The 13,138-nt window shown below is 37.6% G+C and overlaps 1 protein-coding gene across 3 annotated transcripts in view; it reads right to left on the bottom strand.

Moving 5' to 3' along the window:
• CDC42BPA (CDC42 binding protein kinase alpha) overlaps positions 1-13,138 on the bottom strand; it is a 183,361-nt gene that overhangs the window by 121,343 nt on the left and 48,880 nt on the right. For all 3 annotated transcript variants that reach the window (XM_030944869.1, XM_030944870.1, XM_030944871.1), the window contains exon 3: positions 3,726-3,817. In XM_030944869.1, the coding sequence (XP_030800729.1) occupies positions 3,726-3,817 (92 nt within the window). The remainder of the gene's footprint in view (positions 1-3,725; positions 3,818-13,138) is intronic.

The raw sequence follows: 13,138 nt of genomic DNA, 5'->3' as shown, positions 1-13,138 counted from the left end.
CAAATGTGTAACAGCATTGAAGAGTGACTAAAGAACAAAAATAGACTCGTGTTTACCAGCTGTGTTTACAATCAGTCTGAAGCTTTTAGTCTGTGAAAGGCATTAATGTTATTCCATATCAATAACCACATACAAAAGATCACAGACATCATCATCATCTTTCTGCAATCACAGCATGTTTTTGGGGGTGTCTCAGTGCTTCATGAAAGTAAATTCCAAAATGCTTATTCCAAGACTGTGAAAGTAAAATATGATGCTTCAGCACTGAGGGGACTGATGCAGTTTCTAATTGTAACAAAAAAAATTCTGAATCATGATTACAAATCTAGGCAGTGTTTACATATACACAGAGTATTTACTACCTACACAAAGGCACAAATACAGACAGAGTTTTGTTTTGATCTTTTCCCTTCCCTAGTGAAGCTGTCAAGACTGAAGAAAGAGTAATCACTCCTAGTGATCCTGAAGTGTCTTGCTGCTGGAACTTCTTAAAATTAGACTTTTTAAAGGTTGGTATTTTTTTTTTATTTTATTTCCCTGTGAGCAGCCAAAAACAAAAAGACTGGTATGTGCTGATGTAAACATCTTGGGTTTAGCCAGATATGAAGTTTTTTTCCTCATCTTCCAACCATTTTCCATATTTCCCACAAATAGCAGTCTAGTTTGGCATGCTGTCAGACACCTTCTGCCCCAAGCTTGGCTATTTGTCTCTGTGATATTTGTCTGCACTTTGCTTAAAAAGCAACAGGCTTTTACAGAAAAAAAAATAGAATAGAAGCTATTAAAGTAGAAAGAGAAAGAAAAACAATAAAAGTAGAAAAGAAGATTCAGCATTGGTTTTCTTGTCCAGCAAGAACAAGCAGACAAGAAAGAATGTTACTGTTCATAACTGTATGACAAAAATTAGAGGTAACTAGCTCATTCTCAAGCCATAAAACTCATCATCTTCAAAATATCAACAACATAACAACCTAATATTTGCTAGCATAAGCATGCACTGATTTTTTTTTCAAAGCTATAAGAGAATCAACTGAAAATTCTGGTATTAGATAGAACTTCGACTAAACTGCACTTCTGTACTGCTGAGGGACACCACTAAGAGCTGTTGCCCAGTTGCTTCACCTTTCCTAGCAGCATTTTTCAGCTCCCAAGTTTAAAGTCTTTTTGTTTTGAGTTTGGTTTTTCAAACCCTGCTGCTCAAAGCCAGCACAATGAATTGCTTGAAGCCCACATTATTAATTTTACCATGATAATCCTGCTCCTCCCCCAAGCAAAACATCTGTGTTTTCTAAAGACAGCACTCTTACATCTAATTGTAAATAAGCAAATACATGCATGCAGAGGGAAGGGGCATGTGAATAATTTGACAAAAAGGAAGCCTTTTCAGAAGGCAGAAAAAAGGGTAAGGGGAAAAACAAAAACTAGGAACAATGAACTCTTACAGTTATAAGCAATAACTAGTTTAAACTACTTTTTGTCTGCATTAAACTTGTAAAACCAAAAAGGGAAATATTTCTTGACTATGCAAATTGAAGAAATTGAGTAGCGTAAAATCAAAATAAGAACAAGTCTGAGACTGTGCCAAAGAAAACTTGCACTAACTTTGTAGTCTACAGAATTTCAGAATTATGTTGATTCAGGAGACAAAAATTACCCCTCCCAGTAACCTAGAGCAACCTTGGTCTCATTTATAGTTTGCTGGAAAGAAAATACATTCTTTCAGATTTCTTAATCTGTCTCAGAAAATACAAGTATTGTGCAATTTAATATTAATATAGTTTTTTGTGTTTTAAGTAGCAGTAAAATTTGGTGGTTCGTTTTTCAATTTTCCTCAGATATTTACTGGTTATTTTACAGAAAAATTAGCAATTTCATACAGAACTTCTTTTCTTAGACAAATGCCTGTGTAGAACTTGTCTTTGCTATGCCAGCAAGACACAATATCCTTCCAAATATTTATTAAGAACATAAAAACCCAAACATCTTCACTGAAAGAGCTTCATTTTTCCCCTTACTGAAGATTTTGACAATTAATAGAGTCATGTTATCTTCCTCAGATAAGGAATTAGAAAGAAACACTGTTCCTAGAAGAGAAGAACTAACCAATCACACAGCTTGTCCCCAGAAGGGGACAGGGAAAGTTACATTCTCACTGTTCATGGGATGATTCACCACAAAGAACTTCCTGAGAAAGAACCACAGTTTCTCTGCGGTTCAGCTGCTGAGGAGCTTGGTGCTGATTTAGCAGACAAAAATGACTTATCTTAAAAACACAATATAAGGCAGGTTTCATGCATGATCCTCCTGACAAGAAGGCACCAACATCAGCGATTTTTCTTATATTTAACACAATCTGTAACTCAGCTGCAACTCCTATGGTAGCACAGACCGAGGCTAATCTTTTAAGCAGAAGTGTTTACATCAAAATGGAGATTGCAACATTCTCTGTGGCAGAGGTTTAGACTAAAGATAAATCATCCATGAGTAACTTCAGCCATCAGTCTCCTTCATAAAGAAGCTTTACTCCAGATGGACAAAAACCAAGAGTGATAAAGCAGCTAAATAAATACTACCTTTTTTGTTATTTTTACAGCTGCCCAATGATTACATCTGCACATAGGGATCAGAGTATGTAGTGCAACACACTATAGTAAAAATTCCTCTTCCTAACATACTACCTACAGGAGTCTGCTCTTCCATAATCACAGACTAGCGAAGACTGATTTTCACTCAAGATGCAAACATGTAAGTGAACCTGAGAACAACTCTTCTCTGTCACATGCCAGAGCCTCCAGAAATCCTCTGCTGTCACAGAGAACTTCCATTTCCAAAGGCAATCAACACTTTGATCAGTAAATCTTTTTCTTATTCTTTGGTTTTAAGTTCATGTGCATTTTCAGGCAGTATGGAGTACCTCCTGCAGAGGCTTTCCACACTACCCACATCTGCAGTATATTTAGCCATGAAAAACTCAAGGCACTGCTGTACATTAGATTGCTCTTCCTACAGTGTACTGCATGAAAAACAAAGTTCATGCACCCAAAAGAATTAAGAAAAATGGGGTAGAAAGCTAGCATTTTAAAGTTTCCTCGACCTAGTGATCAACAGACTTGTCTGGGAAATTCAAACAAGAGATAGCTTAATCAGAAGCAGCAAAGAATTGTATGGTTTGACAGCAGTAGGTGACAACTGAAAAGGAAAACAACATCTGCTGAAGTCTTTAAAAGAAATACAGGAAAAATATTCAAAAGTTCATTAAAATAGGAAACTCAATTACAGGAAAAAAGAGATTTCTCTACATTGTTGGAATGTCAGCGTCAATATTTGACTATTTAAGCTGCTGAAAACTACTTTGAGACTGTATAGGTATCAGGAAAATTAGCAATTATTCGACTTCTAAACCATCAGTTACACACTGATATCCACCTCCTGACTGGAAAGAATAAGTCAAGCAAATTACATATCCTCAGATTCCTGAAAAATGGTCTCTTGATCCATGTGAGCCTGCCTGCTCTCAAAACTCACAAGACTTAAAAAGAGTTGTCAAAGAATGTATAATACAAAATGTACATGCATCAAACATTAGGTGGGCCTATAATATCCATTATGGCTAAAGAATGTAAAAACCTGAATATCAGTGTATTGTTATGAACTGTCTCTTCTCCTCAGCGCTGCAGGTCTGCAAGAGAATTATCCAAACCCTTCCACCTCCTTCTCACACATACCTCCCCAAAGGCTCCTCGACCAATCACCTTCAGAATCTCAAAATCTTCTTTATGTAGTCGCATCTGTTTCACTTTAGATGTAAAAGGTTTGGCTGAAACAGAGGAAAAAAAAAAAGAGAATCATTAAAAAAACCCCAAAAAACAACCCACACAAAAATCAAAGAACAAGGTAACAGTAACACAAAATAGATGCAATCAGAGGCCTAAAACCAAGGGATTCTTTTGCTTATATACCTGTTTATCCTAAAGGATATAATGAAGTTTAAAGCTAGAAATAATGAAGTAAGAACTAAGTCAAAACTGCTGTGAGAAAAAGGTTTACAAAGTAAGCTTGCTTTTTGCCTTCTTTTAATTTAAAAAAATGGAGTCAAGCTGACTGTATTTTTCCACAGACATCCACTGCATCTGCGCTATATAATTCTGGTTGCAAAAGCAAAGTCTAATATAATGAGTTCACTTTGGACAATATTAATTTTTTTGCCAATCAGCCACACAATACTGTATTCAATGTGAAATTAAAATGGTGGTAAATGGTAACTGGAAGGGCAATATTGGCCTACACAATGTGTTATGCAATGTTTCTTGAAAAATACTTCTTCAAGGGAACACTTAATAGTCAATTCTTGGTTTTGGAAGGAAGAACAGTTGCACTCAAGACATTATTAACACATTCAGTGAAAAAACTGAGTGCATTTTCAAGTTAAGCTTCATTTCCTTCTCCTTTTCCCCCTCTTTTAAGATATATTTGAAAGCAGTAAGCAAAATAATGTACTGTATTCCAGACAGGTAAAACCCCAGCACTGTTTGCAGTAAAACAGTCTCAGGAGTACTATTCCTCTCTTTTAGCCCCATTTAGCAATACAATTAACCAGCCCTGGTTCATTAATACATCTCTGCATGCATGCAAAACAAGTTACTGATAACTCTACATCAAAACATACATAGCACAACCCTTGGTAAAAAAAAAAAAACTTAAAAATTAAAGCTGTAAGTAATTTAGCAGGAAAAGGATTTCTTTCTAAAATTATTGTTGTAAAGGCACATTCAATGCTTTACACAAATAAAATCCTATTACTAAACCAAACTTCAGTAAATATGGTTCATACAAGAAGGTTGTATAATCAGAATTGGGATGGGTCTCCAAAACACAAATCCAATTTCTGGCTCAAAAGCAGACTAGCTCAATGATCCCAAACAAGCAACTTGAGATACTTCACCCAATTTCTACATCTATGAAAAGGGAACGTTATTTTTGTAACAGACAAGGCACTGACAATCACACTGCTGAATCACAAAACCCCAAAAAGGCACATTGTAAAGTCACCATTTTACAAGGCCCATAAAACCTTATTAGCTTATGCTTTCAGAATACAGAGGCCCATCTCTGTCCATTTCTCTCTCGACAGGGGCTGATGGAATCAGAGCAGCTTTATTTGCAGGGAAGAGTTGTGACAGGCATCGTATTGCAGAACAATTTGTTCACAATAACATTTCTAAACAGAAATGGGGAACTGTTTTCAAAAGCTCCAGAAGCAAATGACCCTAAGTAAGAACCAAGTTAAATAGACCTGGACACATGTAAGGAACTAAATTTGGGTTCTCCTAGAATTCAGAATTTTCTCTTTCTAATGTTATTAAATAATCCTGCTAAAACCCCATAATTCAATTTAGAACTTTAATATTAATCATGCAGCCCTTCAAGGCACTACAGCACCCTTTGTCCAGAACCATACTACCTTCTGTTCAGCCAAAGCAACCCTATAAACTGAATCAAGACACAAGCTACCTGTAGTTTTGATACCTAAAACCCCCCACAAAACATTTTCATCCTAGTCAAAGTAGCTTTCTAAACCACATCCGTAGAATAATGACACAAAAATGCAGCACATGTTTACAGCACAGCTCGACTAACTTTCATGGTACAATAGATGAAACCTTTTAAAAATCTCAGTGGTTCCAAAGTCTGAACCTGGTCTCTTTTTTCTGAAATTTCTCAGATACCAGGAATCAATTCTCTCCCAGGAATTACATCTGTTCCAACTAGAGGAACATCAGCTTATGATTAAAAAAACCCAGTAGGTCCAAATAGTAAAGATGCAGCCATATAACACTGAAATTTTCACTGCAGTGCTACTTCTGCTTTACATTTATAATAACTTTATTCACAATATTGAATTATAAAATTAAAATACAGGTTTAATATTACATTTTAAATACTGCTAAAATGCAATTTCAACAGAAGTATATCACTCAAGTTCACAGAGATTCCCCAAACTTTCAAGAATCTTTTATTCCTTAAAAGAAAGGTCTTGCAGTAGAAAAAGTGATAAGAAAATGTACTGCCTTACTTGGACAGCCTGAGCTGTGCTACACTAAGTGACTGAATACAAATATTAATACTACTGACTAATACTACTGAACAAATTAAAACAAGCCATTAGAGCCTTTTAACTTGAAAAACAACTGACTGAAAACAAACATGTCGTTTTCAACTGCAACATTTTTTGACCATTATAGGCCTGGCTAGAGTACAAGGCAAAATTTCTTGCTAACAAGCAACAGCATAGTTGTTTAAACCACAAAGCTCTTCTTCACTTTATATTGCAAGGAAAGGCCTGTCATTCTTTAATTATTACATTCTGAAATCTTCCAGGGTTCCCATAGGGATTCTGGAAAAATAAACATCACTATAACTACTTCAGTCAAATAACGACGACAAAAATAGGTTTGGAGTAGGTTAAATGATTTGTGGTATCAGCATTAGTGGAAAAGTTTGTAAAACCTCCCTCCTCTGTAACTTTTTTATCACCTCCAGCAGAGATGTCAATGTAGAGCCAAGCAGCTCTTGGAAGAAAAGTTAGAGCCCCAGGAAAAAAAAAAAGAAAGGAAAAGGGGAAAGTGAAAAAAAGAAAAAATAATTGCCCCAGGAATGTGCTCCAAATAGCATGTTCCAAAAAAGGTCAATTTGCTTTATCATCAACGTTGTTTGTCTACTGTGCAAACATCTGCTGCTCTTGTGGCAAGAGCAATGTTAAGTATAGAAAACTTGGCCTGGCCTGGGGTCTTGGAAGGCTCTCTGCAGACAGCATTTCATCCACACAGCTTTCCAGACTAGGAGGTTAACAGGCAGACCTTTGGCAAGCAGTCTGCACTGTCCTACAGGCCTTATAGAGAGAGCAAATGGTCAGGCCAGGGAATGCTTCTCCAAACAGTGAGCTCCAAGGGGTCCCTGAAAAGCAGATTTGCAGGACACAGCCCTCATTTACACCCCCATCTCCCTAAAGAGAATCAGCACAAAATTAACACAAAACAACACCCTCTTTTTTCCACAGGAGCTATGGTTTCTTTCATGGCTGATATGAGAGTGACACACTTTCTTTGCAGATTTTTTAGAGGCAGTATGGGCATTTCCTTTGGTGCTTCATTCAGCCTACAGAAATACACAGGGGCATAGATGATTTTTTCCACACACACATCCCTTTTCAAAGTTGCTAGCCATGTGTGATACAGATTAGGGAGCAGCAGTTTGCTGTGCCAAAGAGAACTCTTCCTCCTCCAAACGAGGGTAAGCGTGGGCAGCCTGGCCACTGCGTCCTCCTGCTGGTTTTCAACTCACAAGAGCTGGAAGTTCATTATATAAAACTTTCCAGCACGTTCTCTATGGCCACACATTGACAAGTCATACACAATGTTCATGGAGGAGGCTGCTGTGAAAAATACTCTATGTTATCAATCTCTGTGAAGGAGATGGAGAGATAAGAATTGACCTATAAAATCTGTTCTGTGAAAACACTTGGCCACTCCACCTGGCCAGTGCTTCCCATCTCACCCTGCCTGGGAAAACTGTGCCACCACCCTCTTGGCAAGATTCCTTGCACTTATTCCATCAATTACACATGGCAAGGAAAAACAATCTCCCAATTCACCCTCAGGGCAACCAATGAATGTACTGCTGCAGGAAGCTAAGCTGCATTTTCAAACAAGGTGAACCTGCCATGACTATTTTTTCAATTTATTTATGTTTCTATGGGTCTTTCCCCATGTTTCATGCTCTAGCCATTCATTCCATTTATGCCTACAATCCATGGAAAAAAAATAAAATTCAGTAAAAGGAGAACACTAAAAGTGATAGAATTTTAATTTTTTTCTGGTTGAAATTTAACCAGAACTCTATCAGAAGTAACATGTTAAACACATAGAAAAACACTCAGGAGGAGTCTAGTTGCCAAGTCAGGCATGTAGAGGAACATATGTTCTACCCTCTGGCCCTGGACAGGCATGATTTTATTATAATTACAACAAGCATCCAGCAGAAGAGAGGCAAAACAACGAGCTCTGCAGTAGTGACACTGAGCTTCAACAGTCTGTTTATCATATTTACAGTGGGGAAGAGGTTATTAGCATTACTTACAGTCTATTTAATAATAAGGGGGTTATGTTTTAAACTCTTGGAGATAAAAGTCCACATCGTCCAAAGAGCTGACACAGGGATGGCAGTGATACAGTTGATAGCCCAATGCAGTTTAGTATTAGGATTATAAAAAATGACATCAAAATAGTAAAACAGCTGTTTTTGGATGTTTTATTAGCAAAGTTAGTCTCATGCTCCTGCCTTGCTCACTCTCCCTCCAGCTCCAAGTTTCTGCCTGCAGAGCCTGGGCAGGGCTAGCCCTGGAATTCAGATTTTCCCAGGCTAACCTGCTGGGGGTTCCTGCTTCTCCCACACCTGCCAGTGCCCCTTCCCCTCCCCAGCACAGCACTGAAGGGAACCAGGGGTGCTGCAGGCATGGGTTGAAATTGACCTCAAGTGAGACGAAGATCATGTTGATTGTTAAAGAAAGTGCAGCAGACCTGGAACAGCAATTGGGAATGTGCCTCCACAACCCATTTAAATAGAAACATAACAAGACAGTGTTCATGAATTCCTCTCAGAATCTCACTGATGCTGCATTTACTTTTGGATAAACAAGCTGGCTAACTCTGCTAAGACTGAAGACTGTACCCTTGACTGACAGGTTGCAGTAAGATACCCTTATCTTACTTCCCAAATTACAAAACATGCTTCCATAGCAATCAGGCATCCGAGAGCAAACCCAGCCTTCTGCCCACTGCACGACTCAATGTAAAATGCCATGTCAAGCCAAAGCTATAAAAATTAAAAACTGTATCCACCAGAACTGTCAACAATAGTGAAAGTTCATTCTGAAGGAAATAGATTGGGAAAGAAAACAACCACCACGGGAAACTAGTCACTTGTCATTTCAAGACAGAAGCCCCTTTGCTTCACTAGCTAAAAGTATTTATCAAAATACATACAGAGCTTCCCCATGCAAATGAGAAAAACACATAGTCTAAAAGATTGTCATTTAACTCAATACCAGAAGGCTCTCTAATTCTTCTTAGTGCTGTCTTTGGCGAAAAGAAAATAAACTCAACCACCCCAACAAGAAACCCCACCACAAACCCAAAGCAAAATAATATATTGACAGCTGTGTTTTTTCAAAGTGTCCTGCAGTTTTGAAATTTTGGCTAAAATCCTGAAAGGAACTTCACAAGTATTTCTACTTTACAGGCTTGATCCAAACCTAAAATATTTATTTTCCACTGGCTTCTATCAGCTGAGATTATGAAATGTGTAAATAGCATTTTTGAGTTAAGACAGACCATAGCCGGAGCTTTCAAAAAACTCCAGAAAGGAGGTGTGAGAGAAAACCACTCCCAAAAAAACCAGTCTTTCTCCAAACAAAGGGGAAGTAATTGACAATCAGCAAGGCAGAGCTGCTTAAAGCATAATTTGAGAGGAGATGGAAAAGAAATCTTTCCTTTCCACCCACCTAAGGTTGGCAGAATAGCCAAGAAGGCTTTTGCAGTTTCTGCCAACTCTCAGGAGGAAATCGGGGTGAAACACTGCAGTCAACAGCGATAGCAGCTGACCCACAGAACATTAGTCAAGACAATGTAAAAAATAAAAGCCACAAATACCCTTCTCGGTTTTAACAGTTAAGATTCAGTTTTTCACTCCCTCAGAACATTTTTGACATGTTTTCCCTGATGAACAGTTAAGTGCCAGCATCTCTAAGTACAAGTTAAGAATCTGGCATTTTCCAGGAATGAGAAGCATGTCCACAAATTCCTGTACTATGGTATAGACAGACACAATATTCTGGATCCTACTGTGTTTGCATCAAGGTCAAGTAGAGACCATCCAGCCAACTTTGGCTACAGCTACCACAAAATATTCTTCAACTGGAACTTTAAAATTAGGGAGAAAAATAAAATACCTTTCCCAAACATACTGGAGTAGTTCTGGTTTTTCCTTCCCCAGACTCAAACGAAAAATAATCCCTGTGTTCACAAAACACCCACTGCAGATCTGGACAACACTTCCATACCACATCAAGATATAGCCATTATTTTTTTTATATTACCATTCTTTCTCATCCCAAGAATTTCAGTAAACCACCCTATGTTTAAATATTATTATACTAGCAGCAAAGTGAAATATTGAACTTTAATTCATCCTGCTGTGGATTGGAATTCTAGAGCAAAACTTAACTGGTTGTGCTACAAGACTCCTGTTCCACCTATTAAAGAGGGTGGAAATGCTCTGAGAGCAAATCAAGAGCAGACAGGAAGAAAGTTTTGTGACATTTAAAAACCCTGAAAGGCTAAAACAAAGGAGAAGGAAGAAGGTGGCCTTACACTTTATAAAGCAGAACGCTGCTTCAACTCCATCCCTCATGCTGTCCCAGAGCTGGAAACAAGTCAATTAAAATCACACTTCAAGAGTCAAGCTTAAACTTCACATTCCCTAATGTCTGAAAAATAAACCAGCATGCTGGTATTTGACTGCCAAAAAATGCTGGACATTTCAGCTGCAAGTACAATCAATCAGACCTGTGTTTAGAATTACTAAATGATCTGAAAAATCAAAATAAATCAGGAGAATACTTTAAGAAGAATTCTCAATTCTTCAAAACATTACGTGTTCTTATGTAAAGCAGATATAACACCTTCTAGTCTGACTACACTCTAGAAAAAGAGCTGTTTGTGGAACACTGTGTGTTGATGAATATCAGAGGAAAAAAAAAATAAATCAAACACTGCACAATAAACAGAGCGTGCAACCATCCTTCAGTGAGGGAGAGGGGAAAAAAGAAAAGGGGGGAAGAATGTGTCAAGTAACAGCACTCTGCTCTGAAGACCAGCTACTGCTATAACCACAGCCAAGGCCTGACATATGTACTCTCTCAAAGCAGTTGTGAAGGTATCAATAATTTCACTGTTTCCTTTGTTCTGTTTTTGGTTTTGCATCCCTCAGTAAAGAATTGTTCAATATGTATTTGATTTATAATTCAAATAATCCTCTCAATTAAAATATAGAAATGAGTCCTCTCTAGAAATTCTGGTGTATGCTGCATTAACATAGAAATGTTTTATTTCTAGAAGAAAGCCAGCGAGTTTAGTCCACTGAGTCCCCTGCTCAGCTTCCCAGGTATTTCACAGCACTGAAGATGTCTCCATTTCTGAAGCTACAAAAAGAAGGATTTTAAGGGATACTGCCTTACACTCCCTTCTCTTGGCTCCCTTTCACCTCAGAATTTTAATTAAAAGAAAATATCTATATAAAGCACTGAGGTCAGGCATTTAATATTCTTTTGCAAATACTCTGAGTCTCATTACACCTTACACAAGCAACTAATTTTTTTTGCTTTTGAGGAGAAAACAAAAAAAGCTGTAAAAGCTCTGTAAAACTGAAAGCACTTTTAATATTTTTTAATTAGTTAAATGATATGCTCTAATCCTTGTGAGAAGGGGAGTGAGCAGACTCTCCACAAACTTTCCTTCTCTAAAACCACTCATCTGTGTAGCCATATATTCTTAACCAACACTTACACTTAGAACTTGTCAAAATGCACACCTGTCAAGTCTCACACAGCATACAAATTATTTGAGTCCTGTCTCTCACTCCTCCACAATTTCCCCCCCAAGATTCTCTGCACATCCCTGCACACACTTCCTACCAAGCTGCAGGGGCCTCAGAAGAAGGACAGTAATGCAGCCAAACCCAAAATAGCAGACAAATTCCTCTTCAGGACATCTCTGGCAGGTGCCCACAGGATGAACATGAACATGTACCAATATACCTTGTTTCCTCTGTAAGAGCATGGCACAAACCTGCCCATAAAGCACTTCACTCACTGCAGGTTTCACTGACACTTGTTTGTATTTGCATTGCAACATGGCTCTAAAGCCCCAAGCAGAGCTACAGAACTTGTACAAATGCACACAATTACACTCCTATTTTGGCCCTTATAGGCAATATTTGAAATGAAAATGTTATATGAAGCCCTGCATTCATGACATTTAACTGAATTTCAAATATTGAATTAAATTTAAAATTCAGAAAAACAAAACCAATTTCAATATAATGTATCACAAATGGAAATATCAAAAACTATACTGAATAGCAACTTGGTGTTGTGAGAAAGAATTTTGTCTAGATTAAAATAAGGTTCATCTCCACAACTGCTTTTGATTGAAATTTTGAGTTCCCAGTCACAAAAAAGAAGAAGAAACACCTTCCCTACGTCCACAGAAATTGTTCCACCTGGACAGCTTAAGCTCCTCTTCCACCCATACCTCACACCATTTGAAATGCCATCACCCTGTACTATCTGTACTGTAAGGGTTGAAAACTTACTCATTTGCTTGCTCCTTGTATTTCAAGCTGAGTAATCCAATTGAACAGGTACATTATTGTCTGGTTCTTTTGCACTGACACAAGGGTAAAAGAACTGTAATTCAAAATTAAGTAATGTTTCAAGAACTGTTCTTAGTTTTGTGACATTTCAGGGAGTTATGTCGTTAACAGCAGCCCTTTCTTAAAGAAACCACACTCCTGAAAAGTCTCCAAAGATCCTAGAACTTCAGCACTCTCCCAGAATTACCTTAAAACTAATGCAAATAAAATAAAAAAATAATTAATCATTTGAAAGTTCGGTACCATCAGGCTGTAAATTGCCTGTAATAAACTTGATTTGGCCCACTAGAGAATAAAAACCATATGATAAAGCTGAAGTACCTAACTGCGCACCAGATCCGGCACTCTATTTCCCAACCACAATCATCTCCACTTTCTTCCTGATTAAGTGATCACTGGAAAATAATGCTGATTAAGATATTTTTATTCTGACCGCACTTCACCTCATGGCAATTTTAATAATTTTATCCTCAGTGCTGCTGAATCACAAAGATCTGCTGCTACTGCAAACCATCTCCATTACCATAAATCAAACTTTCAAGAGACTCTTCATTCTGAAGAAGACAAATACGTTTCCCAACACCTGTAACCAACCTATAATAAATATTTTCTGTGAGCAGGAAGTTCCTACATAAACCACATTTGTCTG

The sequence above is a fragment of the Camarhynchus parvulus genome, chromosome 3, assembly GCF_901933205.1.
Source record: "Camarhynchus parvulus chromosome 3, STF_HiC, whole genome shotgun sequence".
In the NCBI taxonomy this organism is placed as follows: domain Eukaryota; kingdom Metazoa; phylum Chordata; class Aves; order Passeriformes; family Thraupidae; genus Camarhynchus; species Camarhynchus parvulus.
The sequence above is the reverse complement of the archived record's forward strand: the minus strand, read 5'-3'. Positions and strand labels throughout refer to the sequence as shown.